Source organism: Ranitomeya imitator, chromosome 3 (assembly GCF_032444005.1).
Source record: "Ranitomeya imitator isolate aRanImi1 chromosome 3, aRanImi1.pri, whole genome shotgun sequence".
Classification (NCBI taxonomy): domain Eukaryota; kingdom Metazoa; phylum Chordata; class Amphibia; order Anura; family Dendrobatidae; genus Ranitomeya; species Ranitomeya imitator.
The window spans coordinates 286,323,978-286,350,827 of NC_091284.1; the positions used below are offsets into that span (position 1 = coordinate 286,323,978).

Sequence of the window (26,850 nt, forward strand, 5' to 3'; positions counted from 1 at the left end):
TAGTGCAAGTTCCACCACTTAAAAAGATGAGAGGTGTCTGTAATTTACATCATAGGTAGACCTCAACTATGGGAGACAAACTGAGAAAAAAAAATCCAGAAAATCACATTGTCTGTTTTTTTATCATTTTTTTTGCATATTATGGTGGAAAATAAGTATTTGGTCAGAAACAAACAATCAAGATTTCTGGCTCTCACAGACCTGTAACTTCTTCTTTAAGAGTCTCCTCTTTCCTCCACTCATTACCTGTAGTAATGGCACCTGTTTAAACTTGTTATCAGTATAAAAAGACACCTGTGCACACCCTCAAACAGTCTGACTCCAAACTCCACTATGGTGAAGACCAAAGAGCTGTCAAAGGACACCAGAAACAAAATTGTAGCCCTGCACCAGGCTGGGAAGACTGAATCTGCAATAGCCAACCAGCTTGGAGTGAAGAAATCAACAGTGGGAGCAATAATTAGAAAATGGAAGACATACAAGACCACTGATAATCTCCCTAGATCTGGGGCTCCACGCAAAATCCCACCCCGTGGGGTCAGAATGATCACAAGAACGGTGAGAAAAAATCCCAGAACCACGCGGGGGGACCTAGTGAATGAACTGCAGAGAGCTGGGACCAATGTAACAAGGCCTACCATAAGTAACACACTACGCCACCATGGACTCAGATCCTGCAGTGCCAGACGTGTCCCACTGCTTAAGCCAGTACATGTCCGGGCCCGTCTGAAGTTTGCTAGAGAGCATTTGCATGATCCAGAGGAGTTTTGGGAGAATGTCCTATGGTCTGATGAAACCAAACTGGAACTGTTTGGTAGAAACACAACTTGTCGTGTTTGGAGGAAAAAGAATACTGAGTTGCATCCATCAAACACCATACCTTGTGTAAAGCATGGTGGTGGAAACATCATGCTTTGGGGCTGTTTCTCTGCAAAGGGGCCAGGACGACTGATCCGGGTACATGAAAGAATGAATGGGGCCATGTATCGTGAGATTTTGAGTGCAAACCTCCTTCCATCAGCAAGGGCATTGAAGATGAAACGTGGCTGGGTCTTTCAACATGACAATGATCCAAAGCACACCGCCAGGGCAACGAAGGAGTGGCTTCGTAAGAAGCATTTCAAGGTCCTGGAGTGGCCTAGCCAGTCTCCAGATCTCAACCCTATAGAAAACCTTTGGAGGGAGTTGAAAGTCCGTGTTGCCAAGCGAAAAACCAAAAACATCACTGCTCTAGAAGAGATCTGCATGGAGGAATGGGCCAACATACCAACAACAGTGTGTGGCAACCTTGTGAAGACTTACAGAAAACGTTTGACCTCTGTCATTGCCAACAAAGGATATATTACAAAGTATTGAGATGAAATTTTGTTTCTGACCAAATACTTATTTTCCACCATAATATGCAAATAAAATGTTAAAAAAACAGACAATGTGATTTTCTGGATTTTTTTTTCTCAGTTTGTCTCCCATAGTTGAGGTCTACCTATGATGTAAATTACAGACACCTCTCATCTTTTTAAGTGGTGGAACTTGCACTATTGCTGACTGACTAAATACTTTTTTGCCCCACTGTATATATATATATATAAAAATCTTTTTAGAAATATTACTTACAGCACTGGCAGTGAATGCTGAAAACCAAGCCAACTGGACAATCTTGCTGATATGTGAGACCTTTCCAGCAGTTCCAAAAGGCGTTTCTTTTTCCTGCTACAGGGTACAAGCCACTGGCTTTTCCTATGCAAAATCCACTGCCTCCAGAGTTTTGGAAGAATGGTTATCGCTGCCTTTTGAATGGTCTTTAGATTCAGTGTTCTTTGTGTGGTCTGTAGAATCACTGCTTTTTGAATGTCCATTAGAACTACTATTCATATTTTTCTTGGGATTGTCAACATGACCACTTCTTGAATGACTTCCAGAATCATTAGCTTTTGAATGCTCGTTATTGCTGCTCATATGATTGTCACAACTACTGCTCTTTGGTTGACAGGGATCTCTACTCTTTTCATTGCAATCTGGGAAATTAAAAAGTTCATTTAAGTGTATTTATGGTTTAAAGATGTATCTGCTTTGTGGGTATATGTATTCATAGTTTAAAAAATAATATAAAGTAACCCACAATTTCTCGGATAAGTTTGTGACCAATGCATGAAGATTAATTGCAGGAATTTTGGAATGCGCTTCCAAAATAATTAATTCAAGTTTATGGCATAGGATGTATTACAAAACCACAGGACACTCACAGTATTCAGAATATCATAGACTATTGTGGACACCCACAGAAGATAAAAATGTGTTCATGCTTCAATGACCATTGAATAAACTTTTATGTGGTGAAATATAATTATGTTGAGAGATCCATACACCAGGATACTAAGGATTATTGTATTCTGACAAGTGATAATAAGCTTTATAGAAGGAAGCAAGATATTTCATGATTGTGGTGTGCCAAAAAATGTAAACAAAACCATCTTCATTTTATGCAAGTATGGTTTTTCATTTGTTGACTAGAATGAATGTTTAATTCTTCCATTCTCGATAACTTTAAAGTAATGTGTACGGTCATCTTACAGTGGCATGTAAAAAAGTTTTAGCACCCCTGGTCAAAATTACTGTTATTGTGAATAGATAAGGGAGTGGAAGATGAAATTATCTCTAAAAGGCTCTTAAAGTTAACATATTTTTTTATGTTACCCCTCCCCCCCAAAAAAAATAAATTATATATATATATATATATATATATATATATATTTATATTAGGACTGGCGGAATGCACCAAATAATAATTACAGATGATTTAAGGTGCGTTTGCAGTCCGAGGTCCACCGTGCAGCTAAGACTCCTGCTGCTTGGTAATGATGGACTATATGGCTGTATAATGTGAGTACATATGGGTAAGCTTCACCTGGTTTGAAGGAAGTGAACCCTGTTGTGACACAGGGCCTGCAATACCGCACAGAGAGCGCAAGCAAGGCGACACAGAACTCTGCCCCAAGACTCAGGATAAGAGTCCCTCTAGATCTCTTGCACTTGACACTGCTACTGCGGTGCTAGGGAAACAACTAAAGTAAATATTTACAGAAGCGCATGCAGTGCCGCTCTGGCGGACGCCACTAACCACCCTAGGGCCTGGAAAGCGCACTATCTGCGCATGGCGCCGCTCTGGCGGTCGCTGCTAACTGGATTCTTAACTTGTGTAATTGTGCAGGATAGCACTGTCGGGCGCTAGGTAGCTCTACCATTTGCGATCAGGCAACAACACTAGGAATGGGAATGATTTGGAGCTTTCATCCATCGACAGGCATTCATCTACACACAAGTTAATAAGTTTGCACTAGCGCATGGCCGAGCAGCCATTTGAACCTTTTATAGCAGTAGTGCTCCGGGACCTTCCTGATGGTCCAATAGGAGCTGCAGCAGGACCTGAGCCTTTGACCCCCGACCTCCAATGCGAGGTTGCCCCGTGGGCATGCTCAGTGTGGGAAAAGCAGGACTTAGTCCTTGAAATGCCTGCTTGCTGCTGAACAGTGCTGGCTACAAAGGCAGAGCCTGGAAAGGTTGCAGTACCCAAGTGCAGAGTTTCAGCTTGAGCCAGATGCTGCGACTGACGTCTCTGCTGAGCAGGTTCCACTGTGGCTGGAGGAGAATGGGAGACCACAGTGGACATGGTTCAAGATTCCACCTGTGCAGCGGTGGGAACTTGACTACCTCTTGAAGCTCATCAAGAGTGTGCAAAGCAGTCATCAAAGCAAAAGGTGGCTACTTTGAAGTACCTAGAATATAAGACATAATTTCAGCTGTTTCACACTTTTTTGTTAACTATATAATTCCACATGTGTTAATTCATAGTTTTGATGCCTTTAGTGTGAATGTACAGTTTCCATAGTCATGAAAATACAGAGAAATCTTTAAATGAGAAGGTGTGTCCAAACTTTTGGTCTGTACTGTATATATATATATATATAAATATATATATAAAATATAACGCTGGGAGCATCACTCTGTCCCACCACTTTGTAGACTGCGCAAGCGCAAACGCCTGCACAGTCTTGGACCCCACATAGTGACGCAGCCCAGAGGAGATAGCGGTATGCATAAGCACTGAACGCATACCGTGATCTCTGAAGGAGAAGCAGGGACATGCCAGGAGAGTGAGTATGCTATATTCACCTGTCCCCGTTCCACCACTGTGCACCGCCGTCTTCCGTGTTCTCTGCCTCTGACATTCAGGTCAGAGGGTGCGATCACGCGATTAGTGCGCGCCGGCGCAGGATGAGAGCAGCACATGACAGAATGGGGCGCAGGATGAGAGCAGCACATGACAGCATAGGGGCACAGCATCGGAGCAGCACATGACAGAACGGAGGTGCAGGATGGGAGCAGCACTTGACAGAATGGGGGCACAGGATAGGAGCAGCACTTGACAGAATGGGGGTGCAGGATGGGAGCAGCACATGACAGGATGGGTGCACAGGATGGGAGCACATGACAGGATAAGGGCTCAAGAAGAGAGTAGCACATGAAAGGATGGGGGTGCAGGATGAGAGCCGCACATGACAGAATGGGGTGCAGGATGGGAGCAGCACAAGACAGAATTATGGTGCAGGATGGGAGCAGCACATGACAGCATGGGGGTGCAGGATGAGGAGCACCACATCACCGGATGGGGGTGCAGGATGGGAGCAGCACATGACAGGATTGGGGTGCAGGATGGGAGCAGCACATCACAGCATGGGGGTGGAGGATGAGGAGCACCACATCACAGGATGGGTGAGCAGGATGGAAGAACCACATGACAGGATTAGGGTGCAGGATGGGAGCACATGACATAATGAGGGCTCAGGAAGAGAGTAGCACATGACAAAATGGAGGTGCACAAAACAAGATGGGGGCTGCACATGACAGGATGGTGGCGCAAGATGGTAGCAGCACATGACAAGATTGGGGCGCAGGATGGAAGCACCCCATACCAGGATGGAGACCATATACCAATATAAATGCTCGCCACCCGAGCGTAGAACGGGTTCAATAGCTAGTATATCTACAATATAATTGTCTAAGGGTCACTTCCGTCTGTCTGTCTTTCTGTCTGTCTTTCTTTCTGTCATGGATATTCATTGGTCGCGGCCTCTGTCTGTCATGGAAATCCAAGTCACTGATTGGTCATGGCAAAACGCCCACGACCATTGCCCCAACCAATCAGCGATGGGCACAGGCCGGCGGCAAAATGGCCGTTCTTTCCTCCCTGCAGTCAGTGCCTGCTCCATACTCCCCTGCAGTCAGCCCTCACACAGGGTTAATGGCAGCGTTAATGGTCCGCGTTATGCCACGGTGTAACACACTCCATCCATTCACGCAGCTATTAACCCTGTGTGACCAACTTTTTACTTAAAAGATCAAATGTTACAAATAATAATAAAAAAACCCGTTATTCTCACCCTCCGACGTGCGCGGTGTCCTCGACAGTGCAAGCTGCAAGCTCCGGTGCCAAGGATGCTATGCGAGAAATGTGACTGCGACATCATCACAGGTCCTGCGCTCATACCAACCCTGGGACCGAAAGCAGCCGCGTGCACCGCACACAGGCACCAGGACTGCAAGGGGCCTCTCGGAAGGTGAGTATATGTTTATTTTTATTTTAAGTCTTTTTTAACCTGTTACATATGTGTCTGGGCAATATACTACGTGGCTGGGAAATATACTATGTGACTGGCCAATATACTACGCATCTGTGCTGTATACTACGTGGCTCTGTGCTGTATAATACGTCGCTTTGCAATATACTAAGTGGCTGGGCAATATACTACGTGACTGGGCAATATACTATGTGACTGGGCAACATACTATGTGGCTGGGCAATATAATACGTCACTGGGCAATATACTATGTAGCTGGGCAATATACTATGTGACTGGGCAATATACTACGTAGCTGGGCAATATAGTACGTGACTGGGCAATATACTACGTGACTGGGCAATATACTACGTGGCTGGGGAATATACTACGTGGCTGGGCAATATACTACGTGGCTGGGCAACATACTATGCAGCTGGCCAATATACTACGTAGCTGGGCAATATAGTACGTGACTGGGCAATATACTACGTGGCTGGGCAATATACTACGTGGCTGGGCAATATACTACGTGGTTGGGCAATATACTACGTGGCTGGGCAATACACTATGTGGGCTGTGCAATATACTACGTGGACATGCATATTCTAGAATACCCGATGCGCTAGAATCGGGCCACCATCTAGTATATATATATATATATATATATATATATATATATACTGTATATATATATATATATATATATATATATATACACTGCTGAAAAAAATAAAGGGAACACTAAAATCCCACATCCTAGATATCACTGAATGAAACATTCCAGTTGGAAATCTTTATTAATTACATGGTGGAATGTGTTGAGAACAATAAAACCTAAAAGATGATCAACGTAAATCACTACTAATATCCCACGGAGGTCTGGAATTGGAATGATGCTCAAAATCAAAGTGGAAAATGAAGTTACAGGCTGATCCAACTTCAGTGGAAATGCCTCTAGACAAGGAAATGATGTTCAGTAGTGTGTGTGGCCTCCACGTGCCTGTATGACCTCCCTACAATGCCTGGGCAAGCTCCTGATGAGGTGGCAGATGGTCTCCTGAGGGATCTCCTCCCAGACCTGGACTAAAGCATTCGCAAACTCCTTGACAGTCTGTGGTGCAATATGACATTGGTGGATGGTGCGAGACGTTATGTCCCAGATGTATTCAATCAATTTCAGGTCTAGGGAATGGATGGGCCATTCCATAGCTTCAATGCCTTTATCTTGCAGGATCTCATCTCGATACCTAATGGCAGTCAGGCTACCTCTGGCGAGCACATGGAGCACTGTGCGGCCTTCCAAAGAAATGCCACCCCACACCATTACTGACCCACTGCCAAATCTGTCATGCTGAAGGATGTTGCAGGCAGGAGGTCATTTTGCAAGGCTCTGACAGTACTCCTCCTGTTCCTCCTTGCGTAAAGGCTGAGATAGCGGTCCTGCTGCTGGGTTGTTGCCCTCCTACGGCCCACTCCACATCTCCTGGTGTACTGGCCTGTCTCCTGGTAGCGCCTGCAGCTTCTGGACACTACGCTGACAGACACAGCAAGCCTTCTTGCCACAGCTCACATTGATGTGCCATCCTGGATGAGTTGCACTACCTGAGCCACTTGTATGGGTTGTAGAGTCCGTCTCACGCTACTATGAGTGTGAAAGCACAACCAACATTCAAAAATGACCAAAACATCAGCCAGAAAGCATTGGTACTGAGATGTGGTCTGTGGTCCCCACCTGCAGAACCTTTATTGAGTGTGTCTTGATAATTGCCAATAATTTCCATCTGTTGTCTATTCCATTTGAACAACAGCATGTGAAATTGATTGTCAAACAGTGTTGCTTCCTAAGTGGACAGTTTGATTTAACAGAAGTTTGATTTACTTGGAGTTATATTCTGTTGTTTAAGTGTTCTCTTTATTTTTTTGAGCAGTATATATATATATATATATATATATATGTATATATATATATATATATTCATTTTTTTACTTTAAAAATCACAAAAAGGAAAATGAACAGGTGCAAATGCCAGATAACTTTGATCAACATTTCAGACCTTAATTAGGCTTGGTTCATATTGCGTTAATGTGACCGCGCTAACGGACAGCGTTGCACGGCGAAATTAACGTTGTGCAACGCGTCCGTTAGCGCGCCCATTAACAGCAATGGGGACGCGCATCACTAGCGCGTGCCATTTTCGGCACGCGCTGGCGATGTGCCGGTGTTTTGTGCCGCGCCGCGGACGCTGCTTGCAGCATCCGCGGCGCGCCCAAGGTCCGTTCCCCACTCTCACAGATCGGAGATCTGCGAGAGCGGGGACGTTTAACGCGACCCCATAAAACAACATTGCGTTAGCGCAATCTGCTAGCGCTAGGCGCTAAACGGATTGCACTAACGCAATATGAACCTAGCCTTAGACTGCTAGTGTTAAGGCTTGTTTAATATCATCGTTAGTAAAGAGGCCAGGTGATGCAAATTTCCCGGTTTTATAAAAACCCAGTCTCCTTTAACCATGTGCCAAAAAACAGTAGTATTGGGTTCTTCTAAGCAACTGCCTAGAACTCTGAAAATGAAAATGAAAATGGCGTAGGCCCACAAAGCAGGAGACTATAAGAAGATAGCAAAGCTGTCATGATCCCAATGGCAGGGGATCACTAAAGGACAAGCACAGATACAAACAAGCTCTAGGGCGATGGAACCTGAGCTGACCGCGACCCTGAACCTAACACACAAATAAAAGTAGCCGGGGAACGTGCCTACGATGATCCTAGACGTCTCGCTCCAGCCGAAGATCTAACTTCCCCTATTAGAAGAAACACAGACCTCTCTTGCCTCCAGAGAAATCCCCCACAGAAATAGCAGCCCCCCACATATAATGACGGTGAAATGAGAGGAAAGCACATACGCAGTATGAAAACAGTTTCAGCAAAATGAGGCCCGCTAAAGCTAGATAGCAGAGGATACAAAAGTGAACTGCGCGGTCAGCGAAAAACCCTTCAAAAAACCATCCTGAAATTACTTGAACTCATGTGCCAACTCATGGTACATGAGGAGCAATTTCAGCCCACTAGAGCAACCAGCAGCAATAATCACATATCTGCAGGCTGGACTAAAAACCAAATAAAGCAAAACACCAAAACAGGAAAATCCAAACTTAGCTTGACCAGAAGGTTCTAGGAGCAGGGAGCAGAGGTAACAAGACACACTGGATACATTGATAACCGGCGAGGAAATGCCAGCAAAGCCAGGTTAAATAGGAAACTCCCATATGCTGATGGAACAGGTGGAACCCAGAAACCCAGGAAAGACAAGTCACCCAGTACCATCAGCAACCACCAGAGGGAGCCCAAAAACAGAACTCACAACACAAAGCGTATTCAAGTTGCCCTTTCCTCAGTTCGAAATGTAATTAATAAATGGCAGTTAACTGGGACAGTGGAAGTCAAAATAAGGTCTAGAAAACCAACCAAAATTTTAGTGACAGCTGCTCTTAGGATTGTCCGAGAGGCAAATCAGAACCCCCGCTTGACTGTAAAAGACATTCAGAAAGGTTTAGCAGACTCTGGAGTTGTGGTACATTGCTCTTCTGTTAAGAGACAACTGTACAAATATAGCCTTCTTGGAAGAGTCATTAGAAGAAAACCTCTCATGCATCCTCACCATAGCATTCAGCATCAAAAGTATGCAAAACATCTAAACAAGCTGTGGCGACACAGCATTGTATCTTAATTAACCAGATGTCTATGTTTAGCAAGCCAAAAAGAATACACAGTTATCTGTATGTCAACTTTTGTATATATGTGTTTCTTTCTGGTTGGTCAAGAAAACAGACTTTTGCTTGTGTAAGCTTGTAATTAGGGTTGAGCGACCTTCACTTTTATAGGATCGGGTCGGGTTTCACGAAACCCGACTTTTGGAAAAGTCGGGTCGAGTGAAATCGGCCGATCCTATAAAAAAGTCGGGGTCGGGGTCGGACGAAACTCGAAACCCAATGCAGTGCATTGGGTTTCCATGGTTCCCAGGGTCTGAAGGAGCGGAAACTCTCCTTCAGGCCCTGGGATCCATATTTAAGTGTAAAATATAGAATTAAAATAAAAAATATCCTTATACTTACCCTCTGACGCGCCCTGGTACTAACCGGGAACCTTCCTTCCTTAGAATCAGCCTTCCAGGACCTTCGGTGACGTCGCGGGTGACGTCGCAGCTTGTGATTGGCCGCGCGGCCGCCCATGTGACCGCTCGCGCGACCAATCACAAGCCGCGACGTCACCCGCGACGTCACCGAAGGTCCTGGAAGGGCTGATTCTTAGGAAGGAAGGCTGTCGGAAGGAAGCAGGGCGCTTCCGAGGGTGAGTATATTCCTATTAGGTATATACTCACCCTCGGAAGCGCCCTGCTTCCTTCCGACAGCCTTCCTTCCTAAGAATCAGCCCTTCCAGGACCTTCGGTGACGTCGCGGGTGACGTCGCGGCTTGTGATTGGCCGCGCGAGCGGTCACATGGGCGGCCGCGCGGCCAATCACAAGCCGCGACGTCACCGCGACGTCACGGCAAGGTCCTAGAAGCGCGGATTCAAAGGAGGAAGGCTGCCGGTTAGTACCAGGGCGCGTCAGAGGGTAAGTATTGCAATATTTTTTATTTTAATTCTATATTTTACACTTTAATCTGAATTCCGATACCAATTCCCGATATCTTAAACATATCGGGAATCGGGATCGGAATTCCGATTCCAGATTCAAAAGATCGCCGACTTCATGGCCGACCCCCCACTGGGGTCGGGTCGGGTTTCATGAAACCCGACCTTGCCAAAAGTCGGCGACTTTTGAACAATTTCGACCCGTTTCGCTCAACCCTACTTGTAATATTGTTTTGTAAGTTGACATTTGATGTAACAAACTGTGCTGCTATCCTGGATGACTTGAGATGTTTGCTGATATGCTAATTACACATTGTCCAAGCCAGCTATCTTGACTTCGAAAATAGAGGAGGAAAAATTATGCAAATAGATTACATAATCAGGTCGGCACCATTCTTCCCCTTAACTGTGACTGCTGAATGCAGGACACTTGTTAATTATGAAAAGAGGTTATATGCCTCTGTATAGAGAGCTCAAATAAGAAAAAGGTTTATATAACCATAAGTGGTGAAATAAAAACAACTTTTCTTAATGTATAGTAAAAATACAAAAACATACAGCTAGCCAATATAGTGGTCCACAAACCAGTAAATCACAGTAGCATGATGAGAAAAAATCCGTCTAAAAACTGGATTAAATCATTGGGAAGTATATTGAGAGTAACAGGAGCAATGAATAGCATAAGTAATAAAACACAAATACAATGTGCATAATATAATAGTCTAAAATGTTGAAACCAACCACAATTTTTATAAAAGCCAAGGGTACCCAAAAATATGAATGTAAATAGCACAATAAAGGGACCTAAAACATAACATTTAATATACTAGTTAAAAATGACATAACCTAATACACACAGACAAACATGTATAATACCAACAGTTGGTCAAACAGTTATCCAAGGAAATCACAGAGAAACGGTACTTAAAGCAGAAAAATACTCAAATTTACAACTGCTTCTCCTGCTAGCATGTCCTTACCCAAAGCTCCAAAAAAACGGCTGAAGGAGGGTATGTAATAACTAGCTATTGAACCCGTTCTACGCCCGGGTGGCGAGCATTTATATTTGTATATGGTCTCCATCCTGATATGTGCTGCTCCATCCTGCGTCCCCATCCTGTCATGTGCTGCTCCATCCTGCGTCCCCATCCTGTCATGTGCTGCACCCATCCTGCATCCTCATCCTGTCATGTGCTGCTCCCAACCTGTGCCCCCATTCTGACATGTGCTGCTCCCATCCTGCGCCCCCATTCTGACATGTGCTGCACCCATCCTGCACCTCCATTCTGACATGTGCTGCACCCATCCTGCGCCTCCATTCTGACATGTGCCGCACCCATCCTGCGCCTCCATTCTGACATGTGCTGCACCCATCCTGCGCTTCCATTCTGTCATTTGCTGCTCTCATCCTGTGCCCCTGTTCTGTCATGTGCTGCTTCCATCCTGCGCCCCCGTTCTGTCATGTGCTCTTGCCATCCTGCGCCCACGTTTTGTCATGTGCTGCTGCCATCCTGCGCCCCCGTTCTGTCATGTGCTGCTCCCATCCTGCGCCCCCGTTCTGTCATGTGCTGCTCCCATCCTGCACCCCCGTTCTGTCATGTGCTGCTCCCATCCTGCGCCACCGTTCTGTCATGTGCTGCTCCCATCCTGCGCCCCCATCCTGTCATGTGCTGCTCCCATCCTGCGCCCCCATCCTGTCATGTGCTGCTCCCATCCTGCGCCCCATCCTGTCATGTGCTGCTCCCATCCTGCGCCCCCGTTCTGTCATGTGCTGCTCCCATCCTGCGCCACCATTCTTTAATTTGCTGCTCCCATCCATATGCCCCATACGCTGCTCCATAAAGGTTTATGGCCCCCATAAGATGCTCCAAAATATATGCCCCGTACACTGCTCCATAAAGGTTGATGGCCCCCATAAGATGCTCCATAGTATATGCCCCCGTACACTGCTCCATAAAGGTTTATGGCCCCCATAAGATGCTCCATAGTGTATGCCCCATACGCTGTTCCATAAAGGTTTATGGCCCCCATAAGATGCTCCATGGTATATGCCCCCGTACACTGCTCCATTATGGTTTACGGCCCCATAAGATGCTCCATGGTATATGCCCCCCGTACACTGCTCCATAAAGGTTTATGGCCCCCATAAGATGCTCCATGGTATATGTCCCCGTACACTGCTCCATAAAAGTTTATGGGCCCCATAAGATGCTCCATGGTATATGCCCCCGTACACTGCTCCATTATGGTTGATGGCCCCATAAGATGCTCCATAGTATATGCCCCCGTACACTGCTCCATTATGGTTTATGGCCCCCATAAGATGCTCCATTGTATACGCCCCCATACACTGCTCCATTATGGTTTATGGCCCCCATAAGATGCTCCATACTATATGCCCCCATACACTGCTCCATTATGTTTTATGGCCCCCATAAGATGCTCCATACTATATGCCCCCGTACACTGCTCCATTATGGTTTATGGCCCCATAAGATGCTCCATACTATATGCCCCTGTACACTGCTCTTTTATGGTTTATGGCCCCATAAGATGCTCCATACTATATGCCCCGTATGCTACTGCAATATATAACAAAAAAATACCATACTCACCTATCGTCGCTGGGCGCCGAGTGCTGAGGGGCCTGAGCAGGCGGGAACACCGGTGCGCTGTGAGGGTCAGGTGCCGGTATCGCCACCAGCTCAGGCCCCCCAGCTCTTGCTATATTCACCTGGCCCCGTTCCACAGCTGCGCGCCGCCATCTTCCGGGTCCTCTGGCTGTGACTGGTCAGTCAGAGGGCGGCGCCGGCGAGCATTAAGCGGGTCATCGCGCCCTCTGAACTGAATGTCAGAGGCCGAGGACCGGGACACGGAGACGGAGCCGCACGCAGCGCTGGAACGGGGACAGGTGAATATAGCCGATACTTACCCTCCTGGTGGTCCCTGCTTCTCTGTTGGAGATCGCAGTGTGCGTTCAGTGTTTAAGCATACCGCGATCTCCTGGGAGCGTCACTCTGTGGGGGCCAGACTGCGCCGGCGCGTGCGCTTGCGCAGTCTATAAAGGCTTCGGACAGAGTGATGCTCCCAGCGTTACATTATAGATGCTGCTATTTGTACCTGTGTGCTTTTGCTCAGAAATGTGACATCAAAACAGTATCATCAATTCTCACTGCATCTGCAAAAGTCACTAACACAAAAAATGCACCATAAAGTATGGAACAATCTCACCCGTTCCTGAAGAAGCCATACAAAGGATGCACTCCACCACTCAGTCATTTAGGAGATTCAGAAATTCGGTATAACACTCCATAGACCATTTCTTATTCAGGACCACCTCCCTACGCGTTACATTCAAAAGCAACTCATCAGGGGATATGAAGGTCAGGTAGCAGCCTTGTATGATGGAATACCCAGCCATCAATACTTTCTATCCTGTCGGAACTCTCATAGATCAATAATAGATACATATAATATGATATATCAGGTAGACATAAGTACAATACATTTACCTATAGCATACTGTGGAGCCAGGTACCCCTATGCATATTTTGGCTCTCCTTGGAGCTGCTGGAGATATGATAGTTTCTTTCCCTTTGTTCTGGGGATTCGCCCTCCCCTTCTCTCTCATTGTTGGTCGCGTCTCTATGGTGACGCTGTGCTTGCCTTTCCCGGAGCAGTGTCATGTGTTCACATGGGCGGGGTTTTGGGTCATGTGACCACGTCATTGTCATGATGCTTCTCATGATGCAATGAGCAGGGGTAGGTGGGTAATTGCATGTGCTAATGAATACCGGTGGTACGGCAGTGTGCTCTGTAACTAGACCATTTTGTATTGGCTAGTGATATATATTTAACCCCTTCATGACCTTGGGATTTTTCGTTTTTCCGTGTTCGTTTTTCACTCCTCTCCTTCCCAGAGCCATAACTTTTTTATTTTTCCGTCAATTTTGCCATGTGAGGGCTTATTTTTTGCGGGATGAGTTGTAGTTTTGAACAATATCATTGGTTTTAGCATGTCATGTACTAGAAAACGGGAAAAAAATTCCAAGTGCGGTGAAATTGCAAAAAAAGTGCAATCCCACACTTGTTTTTTGTTTGGCTTTTTTGCTAGGTTCACTAAATGCTAAAACTGACCTGCCATTATGATTCTCCAGGTCAGTACGAGTTCATAGACGCCTAACATGACTAGGTTATTTTTTACCTAAGTGGTGAAAAAAAATTCCAAACTTTGCTAAAAAAAAAAAAAAATTGCGCCATTTTCCAATACCCGTAGCGTCTCCATTTTTCATGATCTGGGGTCGGTTGAGGGCTTATTTTTTGCGTGACAAGATGACGTTTTTAATGATAGCATTTTAGTGCAGATATGTTCTTTTGATCGCCCATTATTGCATTTGAATGCAATGTCGCGGCGACCAAAAAAACTTAATTCTGGCGTTTTGAATTTTTTTCTCGCTACGCTGTTTAGCGATCAGGTTAATAGTTTTAGTTGATAGATTGGGCGATTCTGAGAGCGGCGATACCAAATATGCGTAGATTTGATATTTTTTTATTGATTTATTTTGATTGGGGCGAAAGGGGGGTGATTTAAACTTTTATATTTTTTTATCTTTTTCACATTTTTTTTAACTTTTTTTTTTTTTTACTTTTCCATGCTTCAATAGCCTCCATGGGAGACTAGAAACAGGTACAGCACAATTGCCTCTGCTATATAGCAGCGATCTGCTGTTCGCTGCTATGTAGCTAAAAATCAGGTGTGCTGTGAGCACCGACCACAGGGTGGCGCTCATAGCTGCCGGCGATCAGTAACTATAGAGTTCTCAAGGTCTCACCGCCGGAGCCCGCATCAAAGCATGGGATCTGACCTCGGACGTACTATCCCATCTGAGGTCAGAAAGGGGTTAAGGAATGCTAGGCACACATTAAGATCACTCTTCCCTGAAGAAGGCTAATATGCCGAAATGTGCGTAGGGGTACCTGGCTCCACAATACCCTATAGGTAAATCTATTGTACTTATGTCTACCTGATATATCATTTGATTTGTATGTATTATTGATTGTCTCCATCTGCACCTTATTTTAATCACTCCTTGTAACTAGTGTTGAGCGATAGCTTCTGATATTTGAAAGTATCGGTATCGGATTTTATCGGCCGATATCCGAAAAATATCGGATATCGCCGATAACGATACCCGATACCAATACAAGTCAATGGGACACAAATATCATAATGTATCCTGGAATGGTTCCCAGGGTCTGAAGGAGAGGAAACTCTCCTTCAGGCCCTGGGATCCATATTCATGTAAAAAATAAAGAATAAAAAAAAATATGGATATATTCACCCCTCTGGCGGACTCAGGACCTTAGCGGTGTAACCGGCAGCCTCCGTTCCTAAGAATGAGCGGGTGAAGAACCTTCGATGACGTCACGCTCATGTGACCGCTCACGCGACCAATCACAAGCCGCGACGTCATCGCAGGTCCTTCACTCGCTCATTCTTAGGAACGGAGACTGCCGGTTGCAGCGGTTACAACCAGGGCGCATCCGAGGGTGAGTATATTCATATTTTTTATTTTTATTCTTTATTTTACACATAAATATTCATCCTGATCCTGATTCCCGATATCGCAAAAATATCGGAACTCGGGATCGGAATTCAGATACCGCAAATATCGTCCGATACCCGATACTTGCGGTATCGGAATGCTCAACACTACTTGTAACTAATGAAATAAACTATTTTTTCTACACAATTTGGGTTTTAAATCAGGTTTTTCTTTCTCAGTCTATGATTTATCCTTACCAATATGCCCCATACTATGTCCATGGTAGACATGTGGTGTTTAAAAAATACATACTCTCTTTACTTTACTACTTTTCACCTTCTATTAATATAATCAATAATTTTACATGTGTATGTTGCCTTTGAGACTCTTGTGCATATACCATTATACAGTAGACTATTATATTATACTCATTGTATTTGTGTTTTACCACTTATCATGCTATTCATTGCTCCGGTTATTGTCAATATACTTCCCAATTATTTAATCTAGCTTCTAGACTGATTTTTTCATGTTACTGTGATTTACTGGACTGTGGACCACTATATTGGCTAGCTGTATGTTTTTGTTTTTTTACTATTTATTATTAAAAGTTGTTTTTTTTCACCATATTTGGTTATCTACACCTTTTTCTTATTTGAGCTCTGGTAAATAGGTGTTAACCAATATTGGTCCTATATATTTAATATCATACCACATTGCTTACCATTTTCACAAATGTATTATTTATGATTATATATTGATACTTATTGTTTGTTGCCAATCCCATTGGTGCTCTGTATAGAGAGACAGAGATTCAACCAAGACATCCCAACATCCAAAGAGCCAGAGACAGGACAACAGCCAAGACATCATGGCTCCATCACAAGGCACACAGATTTATCTTTCAACAGGATGCCAACTTAGGGGACCACAGCCCCGGCTGGAAGAATACAGATCTACTCCATTGACCATTGTGAACCATTGATACATTTGTGAAAGGAATTGGACCCACCGGTCGCCTGGCTCCACCGAGCTGTTCGGAGATGCCAGGCTGTGACCATCCAGTCAACTGACCTTGTACCTGAAGGGAATGTCATCTTCCTAAGCTTGTCGTTACCTTCTCTTTGTGAGTGCCACAGGTGGGGTAGTTGGCCCTGGAAAATTAAGCCATGTTGTGACCCTCTGGTCAACTGGCCTTGTACCTGAATGGACTGTCATCTTCCTACACTTGTTGTTACCTCCTCTTTGTGTGCATGCCACAGGTGGGGTAATCGGTGCCCTGGAAGATTTGAAGTAACAGCTGCTATTGTCCCAGTGAGTCAGCGGAAGGGCGAGACTCTGTAATGTGCACCATCTTGGGGTATTTTGCTGGGACTATTCTATGTGTTATTTGCCTGTTTTGTGGTTCAAGAAAGTATTGGCCCACTGTTTCACTCTCACCCTGTGTTGTCTGAGTAGCATTATGATCATGTTAATTGGAGCATGGGTGTTCGATGGGACAACCCCTGGTCTATGCTGTTACGGTAAGCACCTGCCAACCCTCCGTGTCTCCACACAAGCCTGATGCATTTTGGAAACAAGTAGAACTCTTTGGCCACAACGTTCAAAGGAAAAAAAGGGAGAAACAAGTCCTGTGGAGAAACAAGGGCACAGAATTTCAGGAAAAGAACTTCTCGACAACCATTAAGCATGGGGGTGGATCAATCATGCTTTGGAGTTGTGTTGCAGCTAATGGCAAAAGGAGCATTTCATGAGTAGAGGATAGAGTGGATTCAATTACATTTCAGGTAATTCTTGATGCAAACATAACATCTGTAAAAAAGCTGAAGTTGAAAAGATGATGGCTTCTGCAAATGGATTATGATCCTAAACACACGTCATAATCCACAATAGACTACCTCAAAAGGTGCAAGCTGAAGGTTTTACAATGGCCCTCACAGACCTATGATCTAAATGACAATGAAAATAAATGGCTAGACCTCTAAATTGCAGTGCATGCAAGACGACCCAGGAATCTCATTGCACTGGAAGAATTTTCCAAGGAAGAATGGATGAAAATCCCTCAAACAAGAATTGAAAGACTTTTGTTTGGCTGCAAAAAGCATTTATAATCTGTGATAGTATCAAAAGAGGTACTACTAGGTATTAACTGTTGCATCGGTCCATTTTCCTTTTTGTAAATTTTAAAATGTAAAAGATGACAATATTTTTTTTGCCTAACATACAAAGGAAAATGTGTCATTTTTAACTCTAGGCCTTTAAGAGATCATAAATTCTTCAACTTGCTTAACTGTTCATAATAACAGTAATTATGGCCAGGGGTGCCCAAACTTTTACATGCCACTGTAACTATGCCATAAACAAAATAAAAAAATTCCTTCAATCATATGTTGATAAATAATAAATTTATGCTCTTTTCAGCAGCTTTAAAAGTCTGGAAAACTGCTGCTACTTTTACTACATGTCCATAAAGATTATTTAGGTGTATGGAATACAACCAGTACACTTGGTTTACACTTTGAACTGATCTATCAGCCTGTTATGCTGTGCTATCAGGCAACACAGTGTGCAGTAATCAGCGCACATACAGTGATATGGCAATAACCCAAAAACAATAGAACAAGCTCTGAGACGTGGAATCTCTGCAGACTGCAATACCTGAACCTATCCTCACACAACTAAAAGCAGCAGTGGATTGCGCCTAACACTACCTATGCAACTCGGCACTGCCTGAGGAGCTGACTAGCCTGAAGATAGAAATACAAGCCTGACTTGCCTCAGAGAAATACCCCAAAGGAATAGGCAGCCCCCCACATATAATGACTGTTAGCAAGATGAAAAGACAAAACGTAGGAATGAAATAGATTCAGCAAAGTGAGGCCCGATATTCTAGACAGAGCGAGGATAGCAAAGAGAACTATGCAGTCTACAAAAAACCCTAAAGCAGAACCACGCAAAGGGGGCAAAAAGACCCACCGTGCCGAACTAACGGCACGGCGGTGCACCCTTTGCGTCTCAGAGCTTCCAGCAAAAGAGAATAGCACAGCTGGACAGAAAAAACGGAAACAAAAACAAAGTAACACTTATCTAGCAGAGCAGCAGGCCACAGGAAAGATGCAGTAGCTCAGATCCAACACTGGAACATTGACAAGGAGCAAGGAAGACAGACTCAGGTGGAGTTAAATAGCAAGGCAGCCAACGAGCTCACCAAAACACCTGAGGGAGGAAGCCCAGAGGCTGCAATACCACTTGTGACCACAGGAGTGAATTCAGCCACAGAATTCACAACAGTACCCCCCCCTTGAGGAGGGGTCACTGAACCCTCACCAGAACCCCCAGGCCGACCAGGATGAGCCACATGAAAGGCACGAACAAGATCTGGGGCATGGACATCAGAGGCAAAAACCCAGGAATTATCCTCCTGAGCATAACCCTTCCATTTGACCAGATACTGGAGTTTCCGTCTAGAGACACGAGAATCCAAAATTTTCTCCACAATATACTCCAATTCCCCCTCCACCAAAACAGGGGCAGGAGGCTCCATAGATGGAACCATAGGTGCCACGTATCTTCTCAACAATGACCTATGGAATACATTATGTATGGAAAAGGAGTATGGGAGGGTCAGACGAAAAGACACCGGATTGAGAATCTCAGAAATCCTATACGGACCAATAAAACGAGGTTTAAATTTAGGAGAGGAAACCTTCATAGGAATATGACGAGAAGATAACCAAACCAGATCCCCAACACGAAGTCGGGGACCCACACGGCGTCTACGATTAGCGAAAAGCTGAGCCTTCTCCTGGGACAAGGTCAAATTGTCCACTACCTGAGTCCAGATCTGCTGCAACCTGTCCACCACAGAATCCACACCAGGACAGTCCGAAGACTCAACCTGTCCTGAAGAGAAACGAGGATGGAACCCAGAATTGCAGAAAAATGGAGAGACCAAGGTAGCCGAGCTGGCCCGATTATTAAGGGCGAACTCAGCCAACGGCAAAAATGACACCCAATCATCCTGGTCAGCAGAAACAAAACATCTCAGATATGTTTCCAAGGTCTGATTGGTTCGTTCGGTCTGGCCATTAGTCTGAGGATGGAAGGCCGAGGAAAAAGATAGGTCAATGCCCATCCTACCACAAAAGGCTCGCCAGAACCTCGAGACAAACTGGGAACCTCTGTCAGAAACAATATTCTCAGGAATGCCATGCAAACGAACCACATGCTGGAAGAACAAAGGCACCAAATCAGAGGAGGAAGGCAATTTAGCCAAGGGCACCAGATGGACCAATTTAGAAAAGCGATCACAGACCACCCAAATGACCGACATCTTTTGAGAAACGGGAAGGTCAGAAATGAAATCCATCGAAATATGTGTCCAAGGCCTCTTCGGGACCGGCAAGGGCAAAAGCAACCCACTGGCACGTGAACAGCAGGGCTTAGCCCTAGCACAAATCCCACAGGACTGCACAAAAGCACGCACATCCCGTGACAGAGATGGCCACCAGAAGGATCTAGCCACTAACTCTCTGGTACCAAAATTTCCTGGATGACCAGCCAGCACCGAACAATGAAGTTCAGAGATAACTTTACTAGTCCACCTATCAGGGACAAACAGTTTCTCGGCCGGACAACGATCAGGTTTATTAGCCTGAAATTTCTGCAACACTCTCCGCAAATCAGGAGAGATGGCAGACACAATGACTCCTTCCTTGAGGATACTCGCCGGCTCAGATAACCCCGGAGAGTCGGGCACAAAACTCCTAGACAGAGCATCCGCCTTCACATTTTTAGAGCCCGGAAGGTACGAAATCACAAAATCAAAACGAGCAAAAAATAACGACCAACGGGCCTGTCTAGGATTCAAGCGCTTGGCAGACTCGAGATAAGTAAGATTCTCATGATCAGTCAATACCACCACGCGATGCTTAGCTCCCTCAAGCCAATGACGCCACTCCTCGAATGCCCACTTCATGGCCAGCAACTCTCGGTTGCCCACATCATAATTACGCTCAGCAGCAGAAAATTTCCTGGAAAAGAAAGCACATGGTTTCAACACTGAGCAACCAGAACCTCTCTGTGACAAAACCGCCCCTGCTCCAATCTCAGAAGCATCAACCTCGACCTGGAACGGAAGAGAAACATCTGGTTGACACAACACAGGGGCACAGCAAAAACGACGCTTCAACTCCTGAAAAGCTTCCACGGCAGCAGAAGACCAATTAACCAAATCAGCACCCTTCTTGGTCAAATCGGTCAATGGTCTGGCAATGCTAGAAAAACTACAGATGAAGCGACGATAAAAATTAGCAAAGCCCAGGAATTTCTGCAGACTTTTCAGAGATGTCGGCTGAGTCCAATCCTGGATGGCCTGGACCTTAACCGGATCCATCTCGATAGTAGAAGGGGAAAAGATGAACCCCAAAAATGAAACTTTCTGCACACCGAAGAGACACTTTGATCCCTTCACGAACAAGGAATTAGCACGCAGTACCTGGAAAACCATTCTGACTTGCTTCACATGAGACTCCCAATCATCAGAGAAGATCAAAATGTCATCCAAGTAAACAATCAGGAATTTATCCAGATACTCACGGAAAATGTCATGCATAAAAGACTGAAAAACAGATGGAGCATTGGCAAGTCCGAACGGCATCACCAGATACTCAAAATGACCCTCGGGCGTATTAAATGCCGTTTTCCATTCATCTCCCTGCCTGATTCTCACCAGATTATAGGCACCACGAAGATCAATCTTAGTAAACCAACTAGCCCCCTTAATCCGAGCAAACAAGTCAGATATCAATGGCAAGGGATACTGAAACTTAACAGTGATCTTATTAAGAAGGCGGTAATCAATACACGGTCTTAGCGAACCATCCTTTTTGGCTACAAAAAAGAACCCTGCTCCCAATGGTGATGACGATGGGCGAATATGTCCCTTCTCCAGGGATTCATTCACATAACTGCGCATAGCGGTGTGTTCAGGCACGGACAAATTAAATAAACGACCCTTAGGGAATTTACTACCAGGAATCAAATTGATAGCACAATCACAATTCCTATGCGGAGGTAGGGCATCAGACTTGGGCTCTTCAAATACATCCTGAAAGTCAGACAAGAACTCTGGGATGTCAGAAGGAATGGATGACGAAATAGACAAAAATGGAACATCACCATGTACTCCCTGACAACCCCAGCTGGTTACCGACATAGAGTTCCAATCTAATACTGGATTATGGGTTTGTAGCCATGGCAACCCCAACACGACCACATCATGCAGATTATGCAGTACCAGAAAGCGAATAACTTCCTGATGTGCAGGAGCCATGCACATGGTCAGCTGGGCCCAGTACTGAGGCTTATTCTTGGCCAAAGGTGTAGCATCAATTCCTCTCAACGGAATAGGACACCGCAAAGGCTCCAAGAAAAATCCACAACGTTTAGCATAATCCAAATCCATCAGATTCAGGGCAGCGCCTGAATCCACAAACGCCATGACAGAATACGATGACAAAGAGCATATCAAGGTAATGGACAGAAGGAATTTGGACTGTACAGTACCAATGACGGCAGAGCTATCGAACCGCCTAGTGCGCTTAGGACAATTAGAAATAGCATGAGTGGAATCACCACAGTAGAAACACAGCCTGTTCAGACGTCTGTGTTCTTGCCGTTCAACTTTAGTCATAGTCCTGTCGCATAGGCTCAGGTTTACTCTCAGACAATACCGCCAGATGGTGCACAGATTTACGCTCGCGCAAGCGACAACCGATCTGAATGGCCAAGGACATAGACTCATTCAAACCAGCAGGCATAGGAAATCCCACCATGACATCCTTAAGAGCTTCAGAGAGACCCTTTCTGAACCAAGCCGCCAGTGCAGATTCATTCCACAGAGTGAGTACTGACCACTTCCTAAATTTCTGACAATATACTTCTACATCATCCTGACCCTGGCATAAAGCCAGCAAATTTTCTCAGCCTGATCCACTGAATTAGGCTCATCGTAAAGCAATCCAAGGGCCTGGAAAAACGCATCAACATTACTCAATGCAGGGTCTCCTGGCGCAAGAGAAAACGCCCAGTCCTGTGGGTCGCCGCGCAAAAAAGAAATAATAATCAAAACCTGTTGAATAGGATTACCAGAAGAATGAGGTTTCAAGGCCAGAAATAGCTTACAATTATTTTTGAAGCTCAGGAACTTAGTTCTGTCACCAAAAAACAAATCAGGAATAGGAATTCTTGGTTCTAGCATAGATTTCTGATCAATAGTATCTTGAATCTTTTGTACATTTATAACGAGATTATCCATTGAGGAGCACAGAGCCTGAATATCCATGTCCACAGCTGTGTCCTGAAGCACTCTAATGTCTAGGGGAAAAAAAAAAAAAAACTGAAGACAGAGCTGAGGAAAAAAAAATGATGTCAGGACTTCTTTTTTCCCTCTATTGAGAATCATTGGTTTGGCTCCTTGTACTGTTATGCTGTGCTATCAGGCAACACAGTGTGCAGTAATCAGCGCACATACAGTGATATGGCAATAACCCCAAAACAATAGAACAAGCTCTGAGACGTGGAATCTCTGCAGACTGCAATACCTGAACCTATCCTCACACAACTAAAAGCAGCAGTGGATTGCGCCTAACACTACCTATGCAACTCGGCACTGCCTGAGGAGCTGACTAGCCTGAAGATAGAAATACAAGCCTGACTTGCCTCAGAGAAATACCCCAAAGGAATAGGCAGCCCCCCACATATAATGACTGTTAGCAAGATGAAAAGACAAAACGTAGGAATGAAATAGATTCAGCAAAGTGAGGCCCGATATTCTAGACAGAGCGAGGATAGCAAAGAGAACTATGCAGTCTACAAAAAACCCTAAAGCAGAACCACGCAAAGGGGGCAAAAAGACCCACCGTGCCGAACTAACGGCACGGCGGTGCACCCTTTGCGTCTCAGAGCTTCCAGCAAAAGAGAATAGCACAGCTGGACAGAAAAAACGGAAACAAAAACAAAGTAACACTTATCTAGCAGAGCAGCAGGCCACAGGAAAGATGCAGTAGCTCAGATCCAACACTGGAACATTGACAAGGAGCAAGGAAGACAGACTCAGGTGGAGTTAAATAGCAAGGCAGCCAACGAGCTCACCAAAACACCTGAGGGAGGAAGCCCAGAGGCTGCAATACCACTTGTGACCACAGGAGTGAATTCAGCCACAGAATTCACAACATCAGCCCAAAAAAAATTGACTTTCTAAATAAGGTAAGTAAAATGACTCACCAGTTGAGTGAATGCCAAGAGTGCTCTTCAATGTAGAAAGTAAAGGGAATTTACCCTGATTACAGAGGGTACCAGTGAAGTCATCCATATCAATTGACCAAACCATAGCACCTCCAAAGTTATTATGAATGAGCCATTCTGCCTAAATTTAAGAAAAAATGCAAGCAGACATAAGTGATTTCTGCGGAAACTTAACTATGTATGCAGTTAGAAAGTGATACTGAGATTTATAAACCATGTATTGTAAAAGAAAAAAAGAGATATAAAGTATGTATTCTCAGTGGTACTGTTACTGCTATAGAATTGATGGTAGCAAAAAATATCTTTCCTAATTAAAACAGTAAATTGCAATATGCAATATAATAAAAATGTGATCAATATTATCTTTTCACAGCTCAATTTCAAAAGTCCTATTGAACTGAACGTGCATAACGAATATGTATCTCATTTTAACATACCTTAAGTTGAAAGCTGTCGACATTATCATATCCCACCCAGTCTTTCCCCTTAAATGCAAAAGGAACATATTCTCCAAATGACCATTCACTAGTGGCTCCATCTTTCAAAAATGTGCAAATCTGAAAAATAAAAAATTTCATTTATACAGATACGTATTGAAAGCAAATTTGCAAGCTTTCCTGTTACAGACACTTATATCCTACTGTATGTTTTTATGCCTCTGATTTTACATGTAAAAATACTGAGGGTTTTAAATACAATAGAAACAAATTGTGGCATGTTTCATTGGACTATATGTATAAAGGTAAGTGAAGCGCCTTCATCTGAGCGTAGTACAGCTTGCGTGTAAATGCACAGGTTCTGAACAGCTCAGAATCAAAGGAGTTGATTATAACATTGTGAATTAGCCCTAAAGATTAGTAATACCATAAAGACAAGTGTAACTTTGAATTCAAAGAAAAGAAGCAAACAAAGAAAAGTATAATACCTCATAGTAAGCCCATATACCAGGTTGCCTTGTATAAGGACCTGCAGGCCCAGGGCCTACAGTTTGAGCACCCATAGCAGTATCAGAGGAGTTCTTCAATAGGAAGGTGCGGCCATAAGTTGGAAAGCCAGCAATCAGTTTTGAAGCTGGAGCTCCATGGGTCTTCCAGTAGTTCATTACAAATTCCTAGAAAACAATGTGTTTCAATTTTACTCTTATAAAATAGGAATTCCAGCAGACAAACCACACTAAAGTTCAGCTGAACTTTGATGTGGTCATACATCGGATTAGAAGAGTTCAGGAGAACAGAAATATTAATAACATAACTCTATTGCAAATATCAAATTTTAGCCCAGAATCAATTTAGTAAAAACTATTGACACCAAATGTGTTAAACAGAAACTGTGCACCAATTTCAAAATGTATTATATACTGTACATATATATATATATATATATATATATATATATATATATATATATATATATATATATATATATATATATATATATATATATATATCTACTATATAAAGCTGAATGTGTGTGTGTGTGTATGTGTGTGTGTATGTCCGGGATTGGCATCTGCACCGTCGCAGCTACAGCAACAAAATTTTGCACAGTCACACGTCTGGACCCCGAGAGCGTCATAGGCTATGTTGTGAGGCGAAATTTTAACCCCGCGCGTTCCAATTCACCAAACAATTTTGCCCCTATCTACATAATGGGGAAAAAAGTGAAAGGAAAAGTGTTGGAGGCGTCGCAGCTACAGAAACAAAATTTTGCACAGTCACAAGTCTGGACCCTGAGAGCGTCATAGGCTTCATTGTGAGGTGAAATTTTAACCCCGCGCATTCCAATTCACCAAACAATTTTGCCCCTATCTACATAATGGGGAAAAAAGTGAAAGGAAAAGTGTTGGAGGCGTCGCAGCTACAGAAACAAAATTTTGCACAGTCACACGCCTGGACCCTGAGAGCATCATAGGCTACGTTGTGAGGTGACATTTTAACCCCGCGCTTTCCAATTCACCAAACAATTTTGCCCCTATCTACATAATGGGGAAAAAGTGAAAGGAAAAGTGTTGGAGGTGTCGCAGCTACAGCCACAAAATTTTGCACAGTCACATGTCTGGACCCCGAGAGCGTCATAGGCTATATTGTGAGGTGAAATTTTAACCCCGCGCGTTCCAATTCACCAAACAATTTTGCCCCTATCTACATAATGGGGAAAAAAGTGAAAGGAAAAGTGTTGGAAGCGTCACAGCTACAGCAACAAAATTTTGCACAGTCACACGTCTGGACCCAGAGAGCGTCATAGGCTATGTTGTGAGGTGAAATATTAACCCCGCGCTTTCCAATTCACCAAACAATTTTGCCCCTATCTACATAATGGGGAAAAAAGTGAAAGGAAAAGTGTTGGAGGCGTCGCAGCTACAGAAACAAAATTTTGCACAGTCACACGTCGGGACCCTGAGAGCGTCATAGGCTTCATTGTGAGATGAAATTTTAACCCCGCGTGTTCCAATTCACCAAACAATTTTGCCCCTATCTACATAATGGGGAAAAAGTGAAAGGAAAAGTGTTGGAAGCGTCGCAGCTACAGCAACAAAATTTTGCACAGTCACACGTCTGGACCCCGAGAGCGTCATAGGCTATGTTGTGAGGTGAAATTTTAACCCCGCGCTTTCCAATTCACCAAACAATTTTGCCCCTATCTACATAATGGCAAAAAATGAAAGGAAAAGTGTAGGAGGCAAATTGACAGCTGCCAGATGTGAACAAGGGGGACTTAAAGAATGAGAGCCATGGCGCCAAAGAGT

At 44.2% G+C, this 26,850-nt stretch overlaps 1 protein-coding gene across 1 annotated transcript in view; it reads right to left on the reverse strand.

Annotated features, from left to right (window-relative positions):
- LOC138669780 (uncharacterized) overlaps nt 1–26,850 on the reverse strand; it is a 143,783-nt gene that overhangs the window by 15,569 nt on the left and 101,364 nt on the right. The window contains exons 8-10 of the mRNA XM_069756511.1: nt 25,030–25,215; nt 24,542–24,661; nt 24,084–24,225 (exon numbers count right to left, since the gene is read on the reverse strand). Of these exons, the coding sequence (XP_069612612.1) occupies nt 24,084–24,225; nt 24,542–24,661; nt 25,030–25,215 (448 nt within the window). The remainder of the gene's footprint in view (nt 1–24,083; nt 24,226–24,541; nt 24,662–25,029; nt 25,216–26,850) is intronic.